The sequence below is a fragment of the Bubalus bubalis genome, chromosome 4, assembly GCF_019923935.1.
Source record: "Bubalus bubalis isolate 160015118507 breed Murrah chromosome 4, NDDB_SH_1, whole genome shotgun sequence".
NCBI classification, from domain to species: Eukaryota; Metazoa; Chordata; class Mammalia; order Artiodactyla; family Bovidae; genus Bubalus; species Bubalus bubalis.
In genome coordinates this window covers 78,754,903-78,776,339 of record NC_059160.1, presented here as the reverse complement: position 1 = coordinate 78,776,339, position 21,437 = coordinate 78,754,903, and the positions used below count along the sequence as shown (strand labels likewise).

Below are 21,437 nucleotides of genomic sequence, written 5' to 3'. Positions count from 1 at the left end.
AACCCAAATTGATATAATCCCATAATTATTTTAGCCAGATGCTCTGAGTCAAAACTATTCTTAGCACTTTAACTGATATAGCAATCACTATTTTGGTAGCTTGCTGAGAGTCCTTTGTTAATTTTTTCTGGCTGTCTAAATTTTGCCACACATTTAAATGTTCTTAAGTATATGAAGATTCTGTTCCCAGTTTATCCAATCACGTCTTTCTTTTCTTACTTACACTAACTCTTATAGCCTTTCTTTGTACAACTAACTTCAAGGGAAACAAAAATAATTCTCTAAAGCAGTGCTCAGTAGCCAAACGAGGAGGTTCCCATGAACTCATGGTTATTCTGATTCTCAAAATAAAATCAGTGCTTGACACCAACCAATACTGTAACCTGACCAAGTTATTTATTCAATTGGCATTGCTTGAAATTTCTCTTCTCTGAGATATTGCTTATGCTGTACTTGTGATCTTTTAAAATTGTATGCTGTCTTCAAGCCCTCACTCACAGTCTATTTCTCCATGAAGCATTTTCTGTCTCTTGCATCAAGAAATTATTTTCGTCTCTTTCAAATGCATCACACTAACTCTCCTCATAGGTTGTCCTGCATTGTTATTTGGGAACCTGTCTTCTCTCCTACCAAACTGTAAGCTCCCTAAGGAAAGAGTTTGAAAAGCATATTTAATCCTTGCATGTCCTGTAGCACCTTGCCTAATTTCTTGTAAATCTTGCTGTTCACTAAATATCTGCTGAATGAATTTACCTTCTATTATACATGGATCCCTTTCAAACTCAGCTGAGCTGTCTATGAGCAAGTAAAGGTGAAAGTATCTGATAATTATATCTGGGCACATGTTAAATATTTGCATTGTCAGGGAGAAAAAAAAGCCCTTTTTTGCTGAGATAAATCCAGGTGAAATAAATATCAAAGTGGTTATGATATATGGCTATATTATTCTAATTTCCTTCATTAATTTATAGCTTTCAATTTAGAACTTTGGTGATAGTCTGTAGAAAGACTGGATAGAGAATAAAATTGATGGCAAGATAAAAGTAATGACCTCAAGAGAATAGTTTTGAAGAGCAAGACTAAACTGAATAGATATAAAATAGCAACACTTACAGAAAATAATAATGCCTAACATTTAAGATGGAGAAGGCAATGGCAACCCACTCCAGTACTCTTGACTGGAAAATCCATGGACGGAGGAGCCTGGTAAATCCATGGACGGAGGAGCCCAGTAGGCTACAGTCCATGGGGTCGCTGAGAGTCGGACACAACTGAGCGACTTCACTTTCACTTTTCACTTTCATGCATTGGAGAAGGAAATGGCAACCCACTCTAGAGTTCTTGCCTGGGAAATCCCAGGGATGGGGGAGCCTGGTGGGCTACCGTCTATGGGGTCGCACAGAGAGTCAGACGCAACTGAAGCGACTTAGCAGCAGCAGCAGCAACATTTAAGAGCAATTATTATAAGCTACGGATTAGGCTAGCATGGAATAGTATGTTCTAAACACTCTGGTGAGTATTAGGAAGAGTGAATAAAATACAGTTTTGCCCCTTAAATAAGTTATAGTCCACTGGCAAAGCCAGATAAGGATTTCCAGGGAAACCTGTATTAGTTAACTCTTTAAGAAAGAGCTCGGCAAAAAGGAAAGTATATTAAAATCAGGAGAAATTATATATGCAAATACTAGAGAGTAAATAGAATTTTACCTATTGGGTGTTGCTGAACTGTAGGGTGAAAATTTAAACAAGTAGACAGAGGTAGATTGTGATGGTCAGCTACTTTGCATTTCTTTTAAAGAAATCACACTAGAAATATTTGCTTAGATTTCAGTTAGTGGTTTTTTTATTGACTGAATCAGTAGCATTTTATCACCTGGCTATAATAGAGCAGGGAGTTGAATTTGGTAAGGGTTAAAAGAATGCTAAGTGAAAATTGTCTTAATTCCTATAGATTTAATTCTTCTAACTCTCCTAGAAAAATAAGACAAAAGAAGATTTGAATAAAATCTGGTACAAATACTATATTTGTAATAATTCATTAATTTCTAGGAAATCCTGATACTAATGAAAAGTTCACATATTATTGAGTCACAGCTTGAATCAAAACTCAGTATAAAATAAAATAGTTACTTAAAAAATTCAATAGTTTTTAATTTGCTTTTAGATCTAGAGGATGGTCAGAAACAAGCTATGGTTAGTGAACGGACAGAAGCCTTTACCACTGCTCGAAATTTATTGGCTTCTGGAGCTGATGCTATTGAAAGGATTATGTCTTCATACAAAGAGGTACTTGCATTTCTTGTCAGTTTGATTTAAATAAGATGTATGAAAATCAAGCAAAAATGTAAATTACTACATATATTTATTATTTTGGAAACACCTATTCTCTAGCAAAAACTGCTAAGAGTATAATCAAGATAAAGGACAAGTCCCAAGTGTATTATCTTTCAGTTTTTATACTCTCAGTTGTCAACTCCTCTTTTTCTGTCTGTAGTATGACATTTTTTTTTTTTTAATTTTACTAAGAGAGCTTTTGGTATGCATTCTGGAGAGAGAATGTCTCAATTTAAATTCCTGCTCCAGTGTTTGCAAATTATTTGAACTCAACTTGTTTGTGTCTATTTCTTCAACTGTAAAATAGGGATAATGAAGGTGATGACTTTGTAGAGTTATGATAGTAAGCACTTTTATAAATGTTAGCCAATAATATTACTTATATACCTTACAAACTTTTACTTATCCTTCAAGTCGACCATATGTAAGAAACCCTTTTGTGATTCCAGTTTCTTTTTGAAGCCTGGGTCTTCCTTCTGTGTGCTCATAGTACATCTGGTGCTTTACCACATTGTAATTGTTTATTTCCTGCTTGAGACCCTGAGTGGAAAGCAGGAATTATCTTATTCATCTTTACATTCTTAATATCCATTTTAATATTTGGAATATTGTATATGGTCAGTAAATGTTTCCTAAAAGAATGGTAGTACAATCTACAGATAGAACTACAGATATCACAGGGTTAAGATTAAAAGTCGCTCTTTCAATTCAGATATTAAATAATATTCCCATGGATAGTCATTCTTGCTATTAATGACTCCTGTGGCTTTTGTATTTATACAGATTGCCAGAGCATCATTATAAATTTATCTGCCTATTAAATTGTCCTTGAATAAATTATATAAGATAGTTGCAAAGTTTGTGATTTGCTGACAGAACTTTTCAGTTTCTTTCAACAACTGATTTATTGAATTTTTCTTTTTTAAAAGATAAAACCAGTTGTTTAGGGCCATAAAGCAAAACAGCTAAAAAATTTATTTCAAATAGTAGTTTTGATAATCTGGAGACATAGCTTTGAGGGTAGGTTTTTTGATCTAATAAATTTCTTATTAAAATTAAATGACAAATCAAAATTTTATACAACTCACATTCAAATACCTTGCTAAGTCACAGAGAGAATATCAATTTGTTTTTCTAGATTGTCTCCAACACAAGAAATGGTTGCATTTTGTTTTATTTTGACTGTATGTGCATTGAATGATAGAATTTTCACTTCTAAAGAATCTTATTATTGCTGTGAAAGCACATGAAAGCATCATAGTTTTCCACTAGCTCTGAAGGGAACCAGATTTCTTTTTAGAGAAACCCCCTTTTCTTATATCTTGAAGTAATTTGTCTCCAATCACATTCTCATTTTTTTTTTTTAACACTCTTGGCCCATTCAATTGTGCATCCTGTTATACTAACTCAGAGCCTCCTGCCTTTTTCAGTTGACCTCCAAATATGTTTAGATTTGTTTTACACAAATTTATTTTCCTAGATTTCTTTTGGATCCATATTTTGTTAATCCTTAGCCCTGTTTACCTCTACTTAGAAACTCAAAAAATTCTTCTAGGAAATGTTTTAGAAACTATCCTATGTAATAAGTATAACATTAATATACAGAAATGAAATACTCATCTAATTATAGACCTCTCACATGGTAGAGACAAGTGGCAGAAGGCTTTTAACAATAATACCTGTTCATTCCCTGCTTTAGTTTTGTACTCACAAAAATCTTACACAAATATTGGTATTATATTAGTTAGTCCACAGTTTACTGTTTACAAGACATTTATTAGTGACATTCCTTGCTTATTGATACCAATATCCTACTAAACAATTCTATAAGGGAATGTTTTTTATTGTGTCCTTCACGCTGAAAAAGATGGTCTTAACAGGACATGAATCACCTTTCACATGAGTCACCTTGATAACGAAGTGTTCTTTTAATAGAAAAGTAGCAGAGATTCAACCTAAATTGGACAACTGGCAGAATAGGAGGAAGACACCATTTTATTGAGTCTTTTAACTAAAACAAAGATTTACCTCATAATCTCATCTAGAAAAAAGTCATATTTAATATTTCTCTTTGGGCATATACATCATGTTTGGTTTGAAAAGAAACTGAATCTTGGGATTTAGACTGAAAAGAATTTAAAGTTTTTCACTGAGCTGATTCAATGTTGATATTTTCTAGCAGGGGTAAATTTAGGAATTTTGTGCCTAATTTAGGAATTTTGATAACCACTTTGACTTAGAAATATTATTTCTTAACAAGAAAAAAATGCATTTTTCTTCTTAAAATCTTCCATTTTAAATTGAAAAAACATATCAAAATAATTTCACTGAATGAATTTAAGCTTTACACAAAACTGCTAATTTCTGGAAATTCAGTGTTCATGTAAATGGAGCCAAATCAAAATATCAATTGAAAGATTCTGGAAGATTTTTAAGTCTCACTAATATTCTGAAATCTTTACATGTCACTCTGAATCCTGACTTGAATAAATAATTTTGATGAGTTTTATAATTCCAATCAAGCTTAAACTGTCAACTTGCTATGCTGCTTCTTGGTAAGCTTTTTAGTGCTGCTAGTTTTAGTTATCAGATATGCTTACCTATTTTTCACATAATAAAATAAGACCTTTAACGTTAAATCAAGAATCCTGTATGATTGCATATTTGTTTAAAAGTCTGTCTCGAGTATATTAACTATTTTATATCACTGCATTGGTTTTAGATAACTGAATTAGCAGGCTATACTGCTCGAGTATACAACATGTTTTGGGTTTTTGATGAAGTAAAAAGAGGCATTTATAAGAGAACTGCTGTCTTGCAAGAGTGTGAAAACCATAGCAAGGGTGGAGCTAACATAGAATTACCCCTCAGTGACACGTTGGAAATCAAAGGTATTAAACTCAAATGTTTTTGTATATCTATATTTTAAGTGTTTATCAACAGAACCAAGGTATTTTAGAAGATAGCTAAGGAACCAACATTTAGTTATTTAAACAGTTATTCCTAAAGTTAATGCTGTATTTTGAGGAGTAGTGACTAAAATTATCATAAAAAATACTATGCTACTTTTATTTATTTATTTATTTATTTATTTTTTTGCTACTTTTATTTAGGACAAAATATCTAGAATAATTTCTGGAAACTGTACATATGGCTGAATAGTATTTTTTTTGCTTTTAAAATTCAAATAATAGAATTAATGTTATATTATTCTCCTTTATTCTATCATTTGATTTGGTTATTATAGTTTTAAAGATTGTATTTTTCTATGTCTTTGTTTCCTTTCTGCAGCATTGTTTTTTTTTTTTCTGTAGGAAAGTTTAATTTAGAGAAATAAGTAGTTATAAACAATGTAGCTGAAACCAGAAAGAGTTTATCTTTGCTCTCATTTTGATTTTAGCATCATATTATTGTAGAATAATATTTCTGGGAAAGATAGTCCAAATAGATACAACAAAATGTGCAAGTTTACATTAGGCTTTGTTTTAAATATAAACATCTATATTTGCATTTATTTCTATGACTTACTATTGTGAATTATCTTTATAGTAAATTTATATGTTATACTGCATTATAGTTTAAGTTATTTAATTAGCAATAACACATGATACCTTTTGAAATGTAAACTGTTCCTTAACTTATAGGAAAAGTTATTGATGTGGAGCATGGAATTATTTGTGAAAATGTTCCCATAATTACACCAACGGGAGAAGTGGTGGCTTCCAGACTAAACTTCAAAGTAAGATGATATTCAAGAATCTTCTGATTTTTGCCAACACACTAATACAAAAGAACTCAGAATTCTTGTACCTTATATTAAATACTTGGAGGAAGCATATGGAAAGGAGGGGAAATCAAGAAAGGTAGGCATAGTGACTCAATTACAGAAGCAGTTACTTCCTCAGAAAGCAGAAAGAAACAGAAATTTAATTTCTACTGCTTTATTGCCTGGTTGAAAATCAAAATGACAGTACCCTGAGAGCCTAAACAAGGTAACTTTGGGGAGCAATAGGAAATTTCCTCAGAAATTAATATCTGGAAATAAATTCTATTTTTTTCCTTATAGGAACTACTCAAGTAATACAAGCCTATATTGTTACATATTTACTAAAATATGAGAAGAGGTAATCAGCAAGTTTACATTAAATTTATAAGTTTAACTTATATTGTCAATAACTACATCTTCTTTTAGGAAAAATTATCAAAAGATTCACAAATTTGAATTTAGTTCTTATTTCTGTTGAGAATAATAGTTATTTATTGTTTAATACTCTGTCTTGATTATAAAAACTAAGGTGTAAAAATAGCTAATAAATCTGAGACCCTGATTTAAAACATTATGAAATTCAAATATGCATTTTGGAATTCAAATGCAAAATAATTGGCTGAGAAGTAGAATGAAGTTATCTGCACTTAGTTCAAACAATGACATGATTAGACCTAATAACAGAATTAGAAATATGACCATATATGTACATTTAATGATTTTAATGTGGACCTTAGTCTAGGTTTAATTATTTAAAGATGTATTTGCAAATTCATTAGGCTGCTGGAAGAGGATGAGAATTACTAAACAGGGGGAAATTTTGTGTTAATAAATGTGAGAGAAATTGTGTTTTAACTACAATTTGGTTGGGCTCTGTTTTTCAATTTATATACCTTTAGAGCAGCAATAAGGGGCCTCCCCATGGCTCAGTGGTAAAGAAAACTCCTGCATTGCAGGAGATGCAGGAGATGGGGGTTCAATCCCTGGGTTGGGAAGATCCCCTGAAGTAAGGCAGGGCAACCTACTGCAGTATTCTTGCCTGGAGAATCCCATGGACAAGAGGAGCCTGGTGGGCTACAATCTATAGAGTTGCAAAGAGTTGGACACGACTGAAGCAACTGAGTCACAGAGCAGTGATGGGTGCTGATGATACAGCATAGTCTTAAATAGATTTAAAATAAAGCCTTTGAAGGAGTTCTACATTGCATATTTAACTATTTATCATTACTGTAGCAATTTATATTTTATGACTTTTGCATAGAGGTTTTCATCAGGTTAGGTTTCATAATATCAATTCTGGTTGCTCCATTTATCAAATAGAGGAAGAGTCTTAAATTCTGCCACCTACTAACTACATTATTGTGGACACATCACACTCTTTCTGTGAAAAAATTCAGAACTCAGTATATTTTTATATAAAATGAAGTTTTAAATAATCTAGTATAAGTGTCATGAATTTGGAGGTCGTGCAAAGGCATATATTAATATAGTATACTTTTATGATAATTGTTTATTTCTAAGTCAGGCAGTTTTATTTAAAGTCTCAGATTGCTAAAGTATAATAGAAAATTCTGTTCCCTCTACATGGATTAATAAATAAACAGGTTTCTAGAGGAAAATGTACTCTTTCTTATGTTTGCCTTTTGGAATTGAAAAACCATTTGGAGAAGAAACTTTTGGTAAATGTAGGAATTCTTTTGCTTAACACTCACTGTTTACTGAACATCAAAAAACTTATGCTAAAAATAATATGAATGTAGAAAAGTCTTCTATTAGACTCAAAATGTGTTAAATTTCTGAGAATCCCCAGTAGAGAATGATTCTATTAAATATTTTGCTTACATACGTTTTGTCATGGCACATACCTTTAAAAATCATTTAAAAAGTATATATGCTTCTACAAAGTTAAACTTTCTTAATCCTCTTCCTATTGAAAGAGCAGTACAAATTACAAAAGTAATTGTTTCTGGGTTCTTTCCCAGATATTTTTTAAACTTTAGTCTATCAAAATAGCATTTCAGTTTGGCTACAATTCAGTTCAGTTCAGTTCAGTCACTCAGTCATGTCCGACTCTTTGTGACCTCATGAATTGCAGCATGCCAGGCCTCCCTGTCCATCACCAACTCCCAGAGTTCACTCAAACTCATGTCCGTCAAGTTGGTGATGCCATCCAACCATCTCATCCTCTGTCATCCCCTTCTCCTCCTAGCCCCAATCCCTCCCAGCATCAGGGTATTTTCCAGTGAGTCAGTTCTTTGCATGAGGTGGCCAAAGTATTGGAGTTTCAGCTTCAGCATCAGTCCTTCCAATGAACACCCAGAACTGGTCTCCTTTAGGATGGACTGGTTGGATCTCCTTGCAGTCCAAGGGACTCTTAAGAGTCTTCTCTAGCACCACAGTTCAAAAGCATCAATTTTTCTGCACTCAGCTTTCTTCATAGTCCAACTCTCACATCCATATATGACCACTGGTAAAACCATAGCCTTGAGTAGACGGAACTTTGTTGGCAAAGTAATGTCTCTGCTTTTGAATATGCTATCTAAGTTGGTCATAACTTTCCTTCCAAGGCTACAATTAGGGAGAAAAAATATCTACAGTCAGATTTTATAGACTCAACTTGCTCCTGTCTTATGTCCTTGTGTTGCTGCTGCTGCTGCTGCTGCTGCTAAGTCACTTCAGTTGTGTCCGACTCTGTGTGATCCCATAGATGGCAGGCCAGGAGGCTCCCCTGTCCCTGGGATTCTCCTGGCAAGAACACCGGAGTGGCTTGCCATTTCCTTCTCCAATGCATGAAAGTGAAAAGTGAAAGTGAAGTCGCTCAGTTGTGTCTGACTCTTCGCAATCCCATGTACTGCAGCCTACCAGGCTCCTCCATCCATGGGATTTTCCAGGCAAGAGTACTGGAGTGGGTTGCCGTTGCTTTACCTATCTTTATTGCCTGGAATGCTCTTCTGCAAGATCTGACTTGTTGCTTGCTGTCACAGGCTAAACCAAAATGTTACCTCCTCAAAGAGAACTTTTGTGAAGCACCTAATCAAAAGAAGCCCCACCCCACCCCACCAGCTTCACAATGCCACTATGTTTCCCTAATACATCATCCTTTTTTGGTATCACAATAGCATTTATAACTAATTTTTTGTTCTTGTGTTTATTGTAATCTTTGCCATTGAAATGCAAGCTACACAAGAACAGAGACTTTGTCTTGGGCAGCACTATATCATCTGTGCCTAGAAGAATGTCAAACACATGTCAATATCTGCTAGGGAAATGTTTAATTACTTAGAATATGAATTTGAACCATTTTTGCTTTACATGTACTTATTATATACATTCTTAGTTATTTTATCTAACCTTCATATCAGCCCTTTTTCCTTCCCATCCTCCCTTTCTCTCCCCACTGCCTTCTTTCAACAAAAAGATTTTAGCTTATGTTATACACAGCAAATATTTAATGGATATATATGGAACTGGTTCCTTATACTGACATTATACAAGTAATATGATGCTCTTTTATCTTTGAATATTAAATATGATATATTCTATATCATGGACACTGAGATATTTGTATCTATACTGTATGAAGCTACATCTACAGACATACTGTAAATTGCTGCCTCTTGTATATTCATGCTATATTCATTTTTAATTTATTTTTCTTAAAACATATATTTTATTGAAGTATAGTTGACTTCCAATGTTTCAGGTGCACAGCAAAGTGATTCAGTTATACATATACACATATATTATTTTTGAAATTATTTTCTACTATAGGTTATTACAAGATATTAACTATAGTTCTCTCTGAAAAGAAAGTGAAAGTTGCTCAGTCTCATCTGACTCTTTGTGACTCCATGCACTATACAGTCCATGGAATTTTCCAGGCCAGAATACTGGAGTGGGTAGCCTTTCCCTTCTCCAGGAGATCTTCCCAACCCAGGGATCGAACCCAGGTCTCCTGCATTGCAGGAGGATTCTTTACCAGCTGAGCCCCAAGGGAAGCCCAAGAATACTGGAGTAGGTAGCCTATCCCTTCTCCAGCAGATCTTCCCAACCCAGGAATCCAACCAGGGTCTCCTGCATTGCAGTTGGATTCTTTACCAATTGAGCTATGAGGGTAGCCCATACTATATAGCATAGTTCCCTCTGCTATATGGTAAACCTTTGTTGCTTATTGCATATCTATTTTTTTTAATTAGAAATCTAGCATTCTATCCATACTAAGTCAAAGAAGTGGAATCAAAATGTTATAAATGTTTTAGTTAGGCAAAAATTTGTAAGTTTTAAAAAATATGTATATTATACATTATATATATATATATATATATATATATATATACACACACACACACACACACACAAAAGCTTTTCTACTATGCTTAATAAAGGCTTGAGAAAAAAATCAAGAAAAAAAGTAGACATGGAAAAGTGATAAACATAAATGAAATGGGAGCCCTGAATATGAAATTAAAAAAATGAAGCAAACTAGATAAAAGTAAAATATCATCATATAGTCCAGTTGGTTTTAAACATGACTGCTCATTAGAAACATATCTGGAGATCTGGATTAAAAAAGCAGTGCAATACCTGGGCATTTGTAATTTTCAAAAGATTTTAAGATAATTCTGATATGCATCTGGATTTTAAAAAGTGATTGCAGGTTTTTCTATTAAATCCTAACTTTGGTGATATAGAATTCCATTATTTTTCTGTTGACCAATCATGATACAATGGTATTAAGTGAGTAATGGTTACATAGTCACAATAATAAAAGATAATTATCAGTTTTCATGATCAATATCCAGACAAAAAAATAAAAGATAATTACAATTGCAAGTCATAATGGGAACATGAATAGCTTAACAATATAAAAAAATTTTGTTCAAATTGCGGGGGGAGGGGTCAAGCAGAGTGAGTGATAATTGGAAGTGCATACATGCACATGTTTTCATCTGCCTAACTAGTCTATGTCTTTTTTTGGTGCATTTAATCCATTTACAAAAGTAATTATTGATATGTATGATCCTATTACCATTTTCTTAATTGTTTTGTTTTGTTTTTCCCTATAGGTCTTTTCCTTCTCTTGTTTCCTGCCTAAAGAAGTTCCTTTAGCATTCATTTTAAAGCTGGTTTCGTGGTGCTGAATTCTCTTAAATTTGCTTGTCGGGAAAGCTTTTGATTTCTCCATCAAATCTGAATGAGAGTCTTGCTGGGTAGAGATTCTGGTCTGTAGGCTCTTCCCTTTCATCACTTTAAATATATCATGCCATTCCCTTCTGGCTTGTAGGGTTTTCATTGAGAAATCAGCTGATAGAGTGATGGGAGTTCCCTTGTGTGTTATTTGTCATTTTTCCCTTGCTGATTTGAATATTTTTTCTTTGTCTTTAATACATTTTTTATAGCTTGATTACTATATGTCTCGGTGTGTTCCTCCTTGGATTTATTCTTCCTGGGATTCTCTGTGCTTCCTGGACTTGGTTGACTATTTCCTTTCCCATATTAAGGAAAATTTCAGCCATTGTCTCTTCAAATATTTTCTCAGATCCTGTCTCTCTCTCTTCTTCTGGGACCCCTATAATGCAAATCTTGGTCTGTTTAATGTTGTCCCAGAGTCTCTTAGGCTGCCTTCTTTTCTTTTCATTCTCTTATCTATATTCTGTTCTGTAGCAGTGATTTCTACAATTCTGTCCTCCAGGTCGTTTATCTGTTCTTCTGCCTATTATTCTGCTATTAATTCCTTCTAGTATATTATTAATCTCTGTTTGTTTATCCTTTAGTTCTTGTAGGTCTTTGGTAAATATTTCTTGCAGCTTTGCCATTGTTTTCCTGAGATCTTGGATCATCTTCTCTATCATTATTCTGAATTCTTTTTCTGAAAGTTTGCCTATCCCAACTTAATTTAGTTGGTTTTCTGGGGCTTTTATCTTATCCCTTCATCTGGGACATAACTTTCTGCTTTATTCATCCTGATTAACTTTCTGTAAGGTGGTTTTTGTTTAGCTGCTGTGGGATTGCTGCTTCTTGCTTCTTCTGTCTGCCCTCTGATGGATGAGGCTTCCTGATGGGAGGGATTGGCAGTGGGAAAAACTGGGTCTTGCTCTGGTGGACAGGGCCTTGCTCAGTAAAGCTTTAATCTAATTATCTGCTAATAGGAGGGAGCACTGAATAGTTGTTTGGCTCTAAGTGATCTAGCCCTGGGGTCTATGGTCTGTCTTATACGGTTAAACCCCAAGAGGGCTTACACCAAGGGAGACCTTCCTAGCCTGCTGCCACCAATGCCCTTGTCCTTGTAGTGAGTCCCTGCTGACCCAGGCGTCCAGAGGAGGCCCTCCAAACTCTAGCAAGTAGTTTTGGTTCAGTCTCCTGTGGGGTCACTACTCCTTTTCTCTGGGTATTGGTGTGCACAAGACTTCGTTTATGCCCTCCATTACTGGAGTCTTTGTTTCCCTCAGTTGTGTAGAAGTCTTATAATCAAATTCTACTGGCCTTCAAGGCCAGATTCCCTGGGAATTCCCAGTCCCTTTGTCAGATTCCCCAGGCTGGGAAGCCTGATGTAGTATTCAGAACCTTCTTAACAGTTGGAGAACTTCCTTGGTATTATTGTTCTCCAGTTTCTAGGTCACCCACTTGGCAGGTATGGGATTTGATTTTATCACGATTGAGCCCCGCCTCCTACTGTCTTGCTGTGGCTTCTTTTTTGTCTTTGGATGTGAGGTATCTTTTTTTGGTGAGTTCCAGCATCCTCTTCTCAATGGTTGTTCAACAGCTAGTTGCAATTTTGGTGCTCTCATAAAAGGAAATGAGCACATGTCTTTCTACTCTGCCATTTTGAACCAGAAGCCTATAATCATTTTTTAAATCACTGATTATAAAATATCATTTATTCTAAAAAGTAAATCAAATTTTTGAATGATGTTTCTTTTTCTTGATCTTCACAATACCTTTTAAATACCAGATTGATAACTTCTTCTTGATTCTATTGGGTGGAATGGGAGCTCATGAAATTTAGCTGTTTAAATTTAAATGATAAATAAGATGAAAGATTCTAAGAAAAGTATCCAATCAACATGGATATGTTGTTTTTTTATGTGTGTGTGTGTGTGTGTGTATATATATTTGTTTTAATTCATCCATAGGCATTAGACTATATTACAGTCCTCATGCTTATTTTTGTCTTAATTTGGTAAACCTATTTTCTCTCTCTGTGAATAAAGAAAAATTAGGTTCATTTTATATCTCTCACTATGTTCTTTTATAATTTCTATAACATTTCAGACTACTGAATTAAACAACCCAGCTAACTCTTAGAAAAACTCGTTTGTAGCTAGTTAACTTCAACTTACAAATACAGCAAAGTTGTATTTTAATTAAGTTTCATCAAATATTAATATTAAATAAATTTGATCTATTCTAATTTAAATTAAATTTTTACAGTTTCTTATTCCTACATGATAATGTTCCTTCATATCTGTGTAGTATGTGATGACAAAACCACAATGGAAATTTTGGGAAGTGAGTGCTCATTTCAAGGAGATCCATTATCTTTGGAAATGGACTGTTTTATGATACTTTTAGCTTCAGAGTCAAATTTGATATTCTCAATCCTGGATATATTTATCTTTTATTTCTTTTCCTAGGTTATCATGTGTTTAAAAGTTTTTAAAAATAACTTTTAAATGCTGATAGATAAAATAATTTTTAAATATTGTAATTCCTAATTTTATTTCTTATCGTAGGTAGAAGAAGGAATGCATCTTTTGATAACTGGTCCCAATGGTTGTGGGAAAAGTTCTCTCTTCAGAATTTTAAGTGGGCTCTGGCCTGTCTATGAAGGAGTCCTATATAAACCACCTCCACAACATATGTTCTATATTCCACAAAGGTGGGTAAAGTTTTTTATATCACAAGGAAAAATTTTCTTTTGCTTTTGAATTAATTATCTTGATTCCTTAAGCTCTTCTGCAAGTAATCTTTCAAGCATTTTTTTGAGAGAAACTATTAAGAAAATAAATATTATCCTAAAAAGTTTTGTTACTGCTTTGACTACAGTAGTTTCCAGGAAAATACCAATTCTTTTCATTTTCACTTCTCATTGTAATGAACACTCAAAAGACTATAGACGTTAGCCTCAAGAAATAGTAGGCTAGTCCAAATGAATAGTACTTGAATAGTATGCTAGTCTTTTCATAAAGCTGCATATATTTATATGTTCTGAAATTGTTCACTTACATTTTCAGAGCCTCTGTATAGTAATCTTTATCACAGTTCTATGTAATTAATGATTTAGAACTACCTTAATTAAAAATATTTTACTTTAAGAGTGTAAAAGTAAGCATAGAAATATTTAAAAGTAAAATTGTTTCATCTGAAATTTTTAGCTATCTTCATTCATAACAATGTACAGATGTCTAAACAGAAACTTATACCTGAAAATTCAGAATATTCATTGTGGATGAGACAGTTAAATTTAAAGAAGAAACAGATCTCATGTTCTTCTAATCCAATAATTTTTCCCACCTTAGGTTAGGCTGACATCATAAAAGTACTTCTACTGTGCTAGAGGACTATTCTGTGGGGCCTAATCAAGCACCTATGCTGGAATTGTAGTACAAGAGCAAATATAAAAGTTCCATTAAATGTGTGCTATCATGTGTCTTTTGTTCCTTTTCCTTTGTCAGAAAGTGTTCACACCATCCTGCCCACTGGACTAATTTTTAGATCTTATATTACAGCTATGCAGATGAGTTTTTGTGGCACTTTTTCCCTAAAGTAAAGCCTATCATAGTAGTATTAAGCTATCTGAAGTGTAGAATGATGAACTGTATTAGCAATAAGAAAATATTGGATGTGAGCAGTGCTGTGAATACTTGTGTTTAACACAAAATAGATAATATCTGTGATACCAGAATTATTGAATCTTCCTGTATTTCTTTTGGGAAACCTTCTGGATCTGAAAACTCAATAGTAGTGCCAAAGTTTAAGTTTCAGGTATTGATACATTAAGTAGACTGATTTTGATTTTCTATTTATGTTATGAATCATAAAATTGTGAGGAAAATATTCTGTTATAGCATAGAATCAACTCCTTTAATGCAAATAGAATTATATACATAAATTTTATATTTTGAGCTATTTAAGATTTCATTTATAATATAAAAACAGTTCTTGAATATAGTTATAACCTGAACAATCAAAGACATTTCCAAGACTTAAAAAGTGCCTAATTAGCAAAGTCATCCTTCAGAAAGGAAGGAAAAAGACTTTCCCAGACAAACAAAAGAGGAGGGAATTCATCTCCATTAGATCTGCCTTACAGGAAATGATAAAAAGAGTTTTTCAAATTGAAATGAAATGATGCTAATTAGTAGCATGAAAACATATAAAAATATATAATAGTCAATGTAAATATATACTCAAATTCATAATGCTCTGATACTATATTATGGTGGTGTGTTAAATATCTTTTAGTATGAATGTTAAAAGATAAGAGTATTAAAATTACTATAGCTAGTATAAATTATTAATGAACACACAATATAAAAACAGGCAAATTGTGATGTTATAAATATAAAGTGGGGAGAGTAAAAGGGTAGAGGTTTTATATGCAATTGAAGTAGTTAATATAAAACTTGTAAGATGTTTTAGATATGCTTCATAGGAACCACCAGGGTTTCCCCAATGGCTCAGCAGGTAAAGAAACATTCGGCAGTGTGGGAGACACAGGGGACTGAGTTCAGTCCCTGAGTCGGAAAGATCCTCTGCAGGAAGAAATGGCACCCACTCCAATATTCTTACCTGGAGAATCCCATGGACAGAGGAGCCTGGCAGGCTGCAATCCATGGGGTCACAGAGTCAGACACGAATGAGCATGCGCAAATGCATAGGAACCACAAAGTATAAACCTAAAGTAGATTTATAATAGATAAAGATAAGGGAATTAGAGCATACCACTATAGAAATCACCAATTCACAAGGAAAGGCTACATGAGAGGAAGAAAGGAACAAGGGACAAAGTAACCAGAAAGCAATAACATGGCATTAGTAAGTCCTTATCTGTCAATGATTAGTTTAAATGTAAATATACTGACTTATACTGACATAAATTGCTAGAAGATTTACTTTACACTTACTACAAGACAACCACTTCAGCTTTAAAGACACACATAGACTGAAAATGAAGGGATGGGAAAAAAGTATTTCATCTAAATGGAAACCAACACTTATACTAGAAAAGTTAGATTTTAAGCCAAAAATGCTAAAAAGAGACAAAGAAGGTCATTATATAATGACAGTGGGATTAATTCATCAAGAAGATATAACAGTTGTAATATATTTGCACTCTATATCAGAACACCTTAATATATTAAGCAAATACCAACAGATCTGAAAGGAGATAGACAACAATACCTTAATAGTTGGGAACATCAGTACCCCACTTTTGATGGTGGGTAAATCAACCAGACAGAAAATCAACAGGGAAATGTTGGACTTGAACCGTATTTTAGACCAAATGTACTTAGCAGACAAATATAGACATTCTATTCAACAGCAGTAGAATACACTTCTCAATCAGGTATGGAACATTCTCTAGCATATTTTATGATATGATACAAAATAAGTATTAGCCAATTTAAGAAGATTGAAATCGTACCAAGTATTTTTCCTATCATAATGCTATGAAACAAAACCTGTAAGAGGAGGAGGGCTGAAATTTTTACAAATATGTGGAAATCAAAACACTCCTGAGCAACCAGTGAGTCAAAGAAGGAATCAAAAAAGAAAAAAATACGAAAATGGAAACACAATATATGAAAATCTATGGAATGTGGCATTAGCAGTTCTAAGAAGGATGCTTATAGAAATAAATGTCTAAATTAAGAAAAAAAGAGATCTCAAGTAAACCTAACTTAACATTTCAAGGATCTAGAAAAAGGGTAACAAAGTCCAAAGTTTGAAAGAGGAAGGAAATAACAAAAAGGGAAGAAATAAATGAAATATAGACCAGAAAACAAAAGGAAAAGATCAACTAAAAAAATCAATAAATAAATGAAATACAGACCAGAAAACCAATAGAAAATATCAATAAAAACTAAGAAATAATTATTTGTAAAAATAATATTAGTGAACCTTTAGCTGGACTAACAAAGAGGCAAAAAGAATAAATAAAATCAGAAAGAAAAGATGAGAGTATTACCACAGAAATACATAGGATCATTAGACTACTATAATAATATGAACAATAATATGCCACAAACTAGAAACCTGGAAGAAATGGTTAAATGCTTACAAACATAAAATTTACCAAAACTGAATCATGAAGAAGTAAAAAAAAAAAATCAGTAACAAGTATGGAAATTGAATCAGTCATCTAAATCTTCCCAAAACAAAAACCAGTTGGTCTCTAATGGTTGTTGTTGTTCAGTTGTTAAGTCGTGTCCAACTCTTTGTGACCCCATGGACTGTAGCATGCCAGGCTTCCCTGACCTTCACTATCTCCCAGGGTTTGCTCAAACTCATGTCCAGTCAGTCAGTGGTGCCATCTAACCATCTCATCCTCTGTTGCCCACTTCTCCTCTTGCCCTCAATCATTCCCAGTGTGAGGGTCTCTTCCAGTGAGTCAGCTCTTGGCATCAGGTGGCCAAAGTATTGGAGCTTCAGCTTCAGCATCATTTCTTCCAATAAATATTCAGGGTTGATTTCCTTTAGGATTGACTGGTTTGATCTCCTTGCAGTCCAAGGGACTCTCAAGAGTCTTCTCCAGCACCACGGATAGAAAACCTCAATATTTCTGCACTCATCATTCTTTATGTTCCAACTCTCACATTGGTACACGACTACTGGAAAAACCATGGTTTTGACTGTATGGATCTTTGTCAGCAAAGTGATGCCTCTGCTTTTTAATATGCTATCTAGGTTTGTCATAGCTTTTCTTCCAAGGAGCAAGCATCTTTTAATTTCATGGCTGCAGTCACCATCAGCAGTGATTTTGGAGGTCAAGAAAATGAAATCTGCCACTGTTTCCATTTTTTCTCCATTTATTTGCCATGAAGTATGGAAATAGATGCCGTATTCTTAGTTTTTTGAATGTTGAGTTTAAGTCAGCTTTTTCACTCTCCTCTTTCATCTCTATCAAGAGACTCTGGTTCTTCTTCACTTTCTGCCATTAGGATGGTATTATCTGCATATCTGAGGTTGTTATTTCTCCCAGCAATCTTGATTCCAGCTTGTGATTCATCTATCCTGGCATTTTGCATGATGTATTCTGCATATAAGTTAAATAAACAGGGTGACAATGTACATTCTTGACCTACTCCTCTCCAAATTTTGAACCAGTCCTTTGTTTACATGTCTGGTTCTAACTGTTGCTTCTTGGCCTATAGGCAGGTTTCTCAGGAGATAAATATGGTGGTCTGGTATTCCCATCTCTTTATGATTTTTCCACAGTTTGTTGTGATCCACACAGTGAAAGGCTTAAGCAAGGTCAGTTAGGTAGAAATATTTGTTTTTCTGGAATTCTCTTGCTTTTGCTATGATACAATGGGCATTGGCAATTTGAGATCTGGTTTCTCTGCCTTTCCTAAATCCAGCTTGTATATCTGGAAGTTCTTGGTTCAAATACTGTTGAAGTCTAATTTGTAGGATTTTGAGCATTACCTTACTAGCCTGTGAAATGAGTGCAATTGTATGGTAGTTTGAACATACTCTGGCTTTATCCTTTGGGATTGGAATGAAAACTGATTCTTTTCCAGTCCTGAAGCCAAATTTGCTGGCATATTGAGTGCAGCACTTTCACAACATCATCTTTTTGGATTTGAAATAGCTCCACTGGAATTCTATCACCTCAACTACTTTTGTTCATAGTAATGCTTCCCAAGGCCTTGACTTCATACTCCAGGATGTCTGGCTCTAGGTGAGTGACCACACATGGTTATCTGGGTCATTAAGACCTTTTTTGTATGGTTCTGTGTATTCTTGCCACCTCTTCTCAATCTCTTCTGCTTCTGTTATGTCCTTGCTTTTTCTCTCCTTTATTGTATCCATATTTGCATGAAATGTTCCCTGGGTATCTCTAATTTTCTTGCAGAGCTTTCTTGTCTTTCCCATTTTATTTTTTCCCTCTATTTCTTTAAATTGTTCATTTAAGAAGGCTGTCTTAAGTTTCCTTGCTATTCTTTGGAACACTGCATTCAGTTGCATATATCTTTCCTCTTCTCCTTTGTGTTTCACTTCTCTTCTTTTCTCAGCTATTTGTAAGGCCTCCTCAGACAACTGTTTTGCCTTCTTGCATTTCTTCTTTGGGATAGTTGTAGTCGCTGCCTCCTGTACAATGTTATGAACATCATCCATAGTTCTTCAGGCACTCTATCAAATAAACCCTTGAATCTATTTGTGACTTCCACTGTGCAATCATAAGGGATTTGATTTAGATCATACCTGAATGGCCTAGTGGTTTTCCCTACTTTCTTCCATTTAAGCCTGAATTTTGCAATAAAGAGGTATGTTCTGAACCACTGTTAGCTCCCAGTCTTGTTTTTGCTGGCTGTATATAGCTTCTCCATCTTCGGCTGCAAAGAATATAATCAATTTGATTTTGATATTGAGTATCTGGTGATGTTCATGTGTAGAGTCATCTCTTTTGTCATTGGAAGAGGATGGTTACTATGACCAGTGTGTTCTATTGGCAAAACTCTGCTAACCTTTGCCCTGCTTCATGTTGTACTCCACATCCAAACTTGCCTGTTACTCCAGGTATTTCTTGACTTCCTACTTTTCATTCTAATCCTCTATGATGGTTTCACTGGTGAATTCTAACAAACATTTAAAGAGGAATTATTGAAAGAATTATTGAAAGATTAATTATTGAAAGATAAAGAGGAAAGATTGAAAGCTTTCCCTCTAAGATCAGGAACACCAGGGTGCCTCCTCTGACCATTCTCATTTGACAAAGTACTGGAAGCTTATAGTAATCAGGCAAGACAAAGAAAAGGCATTCAAATCAGAAAGTAAAGGTAAAATTATCTGTGTTTGCAAATAATATGATCTTACATATAGAAAGTCCTAAAGATTTCACCAGAAACATTAGTACAAGTCAATGAATTCAGTAAAAATTGAAGGATACAAAATCAGCATACAGAAATCAATTGTCCATGTCCCATGTTCATGAATTGAAATAATGTTATTAAAATATCCATACTGCACTAGATCATCTATAGATTCAACATGATTCCTATGGAAATTCCAATGGCATTTTCCACAGAAATAGGAAAAACTATCCTAAAATTTTTGTGGATGCATAAAAGACCCCAAATAGCTAAAGCAATCATGAGAAAGAAAAAAATGGCTGGAACCCTAACACTTCCTGTTTTCAAATGCTGTTAGAAAGCTATAGTCAGGAAAACAGTATGGTGAGTGAAGTGAGTGAAGTTGCTCAGTCATGTCTGACTCTTTGCGACTCCATGGACTGTAGCCTATCAGGCTCCTCCATCCATGGGATTTTCCAGGCAAGAGTGCTGGAGTGGATTGCCATTTCCTTCTCCAGGGGATCTTCCTGACCCAGGAATTGAACCCAGGTCTCCCGCATTGCAGGCAGATGCTTTACCATCTGAGCCACCAGGGAAGCTAGTCATGAAAACAGTATGGTACTAGTATAAAAATAGACATAGACCAATGAAACAGAATGAAGGACCCAGAGATAAATGCCTACATATGGTCAATTATTATTTGCCAAGAGAGCAAAGACTATTCAAGGATAGTCTCTTCAATAAATGGTATTGGCAAAATTGGATAACTATATGCAGAAAATGAAATTGTACTTCTTCTTCCTTACATCACTAACAAAAATGAACTTGAAATGGATTAAATACCTAAATGTAAGGCCAGAATTCATAAAACTCTTAGAAGAAAACATTGAAAAAACTCTTTGACATTGATCTGGCAATGATTTTTGAATATGACACCAAAAGTGCAAGCAATAAAAGCAAAAGTCAATAGGTAGAACTACATCAAATTAAAAGTCTACACAGTGAAGGAACCATCAACAAAATTAAACCCAACCTATGGAATAGGAGGAAATATTTGCAAATCATATCTGGTAAGCTGTCAATATCCACAATATATAAGGAGCTCATACAACACAAAAGGGGGAAAACTTGTAGTTTAAAAATGGACAGAGGTTTTGAATAGACATTTTCCCAAAGAAGATGCACAGTTTATCCAACAGATACATGAAAATGTACTCAATCTTACTAATCATCAGAGAAATGCAAGTCAAAACCACAATGAGATATAACCTCACACCTGTCAGAATGGCTCATCTCAAAAGATAAGAAATAACAAATAT

The 21,437-nt window shown here is 34.1% G+C and overlaps 1 protein-coding gene across 1 annotated transcript in view; it reads left to right on the top strand.

Annotated features, from left to right (window-relative positions):
- Positions 1–21,437, top strand: part of ABCD2 (ATP binding cassette subfamily D member 2) — a 92,329-nt gene that overhangs the window by 14,776 nt on the left and 56,116 nt on the right. The window contains exons 4-7 of the mRNA XM_006062724.3: positions 2,165–2,286; positions 5,057–5,225; positions 5,979–6,073; positions 13,834–13,979. Coding sequence (XP_006062786.3) covers positions 2,165–2,286; positions 5,057–5,225; positions 5,979–6,073; positions 13,834–13,979 — 532 coding nt within the window. The remainder of the gene's footprint in view (positions 1–2,164; positions 2,287–5,056; positions 5,226–5,978; positions 6,074–13,833; positions 13,980–21,437) is intronic.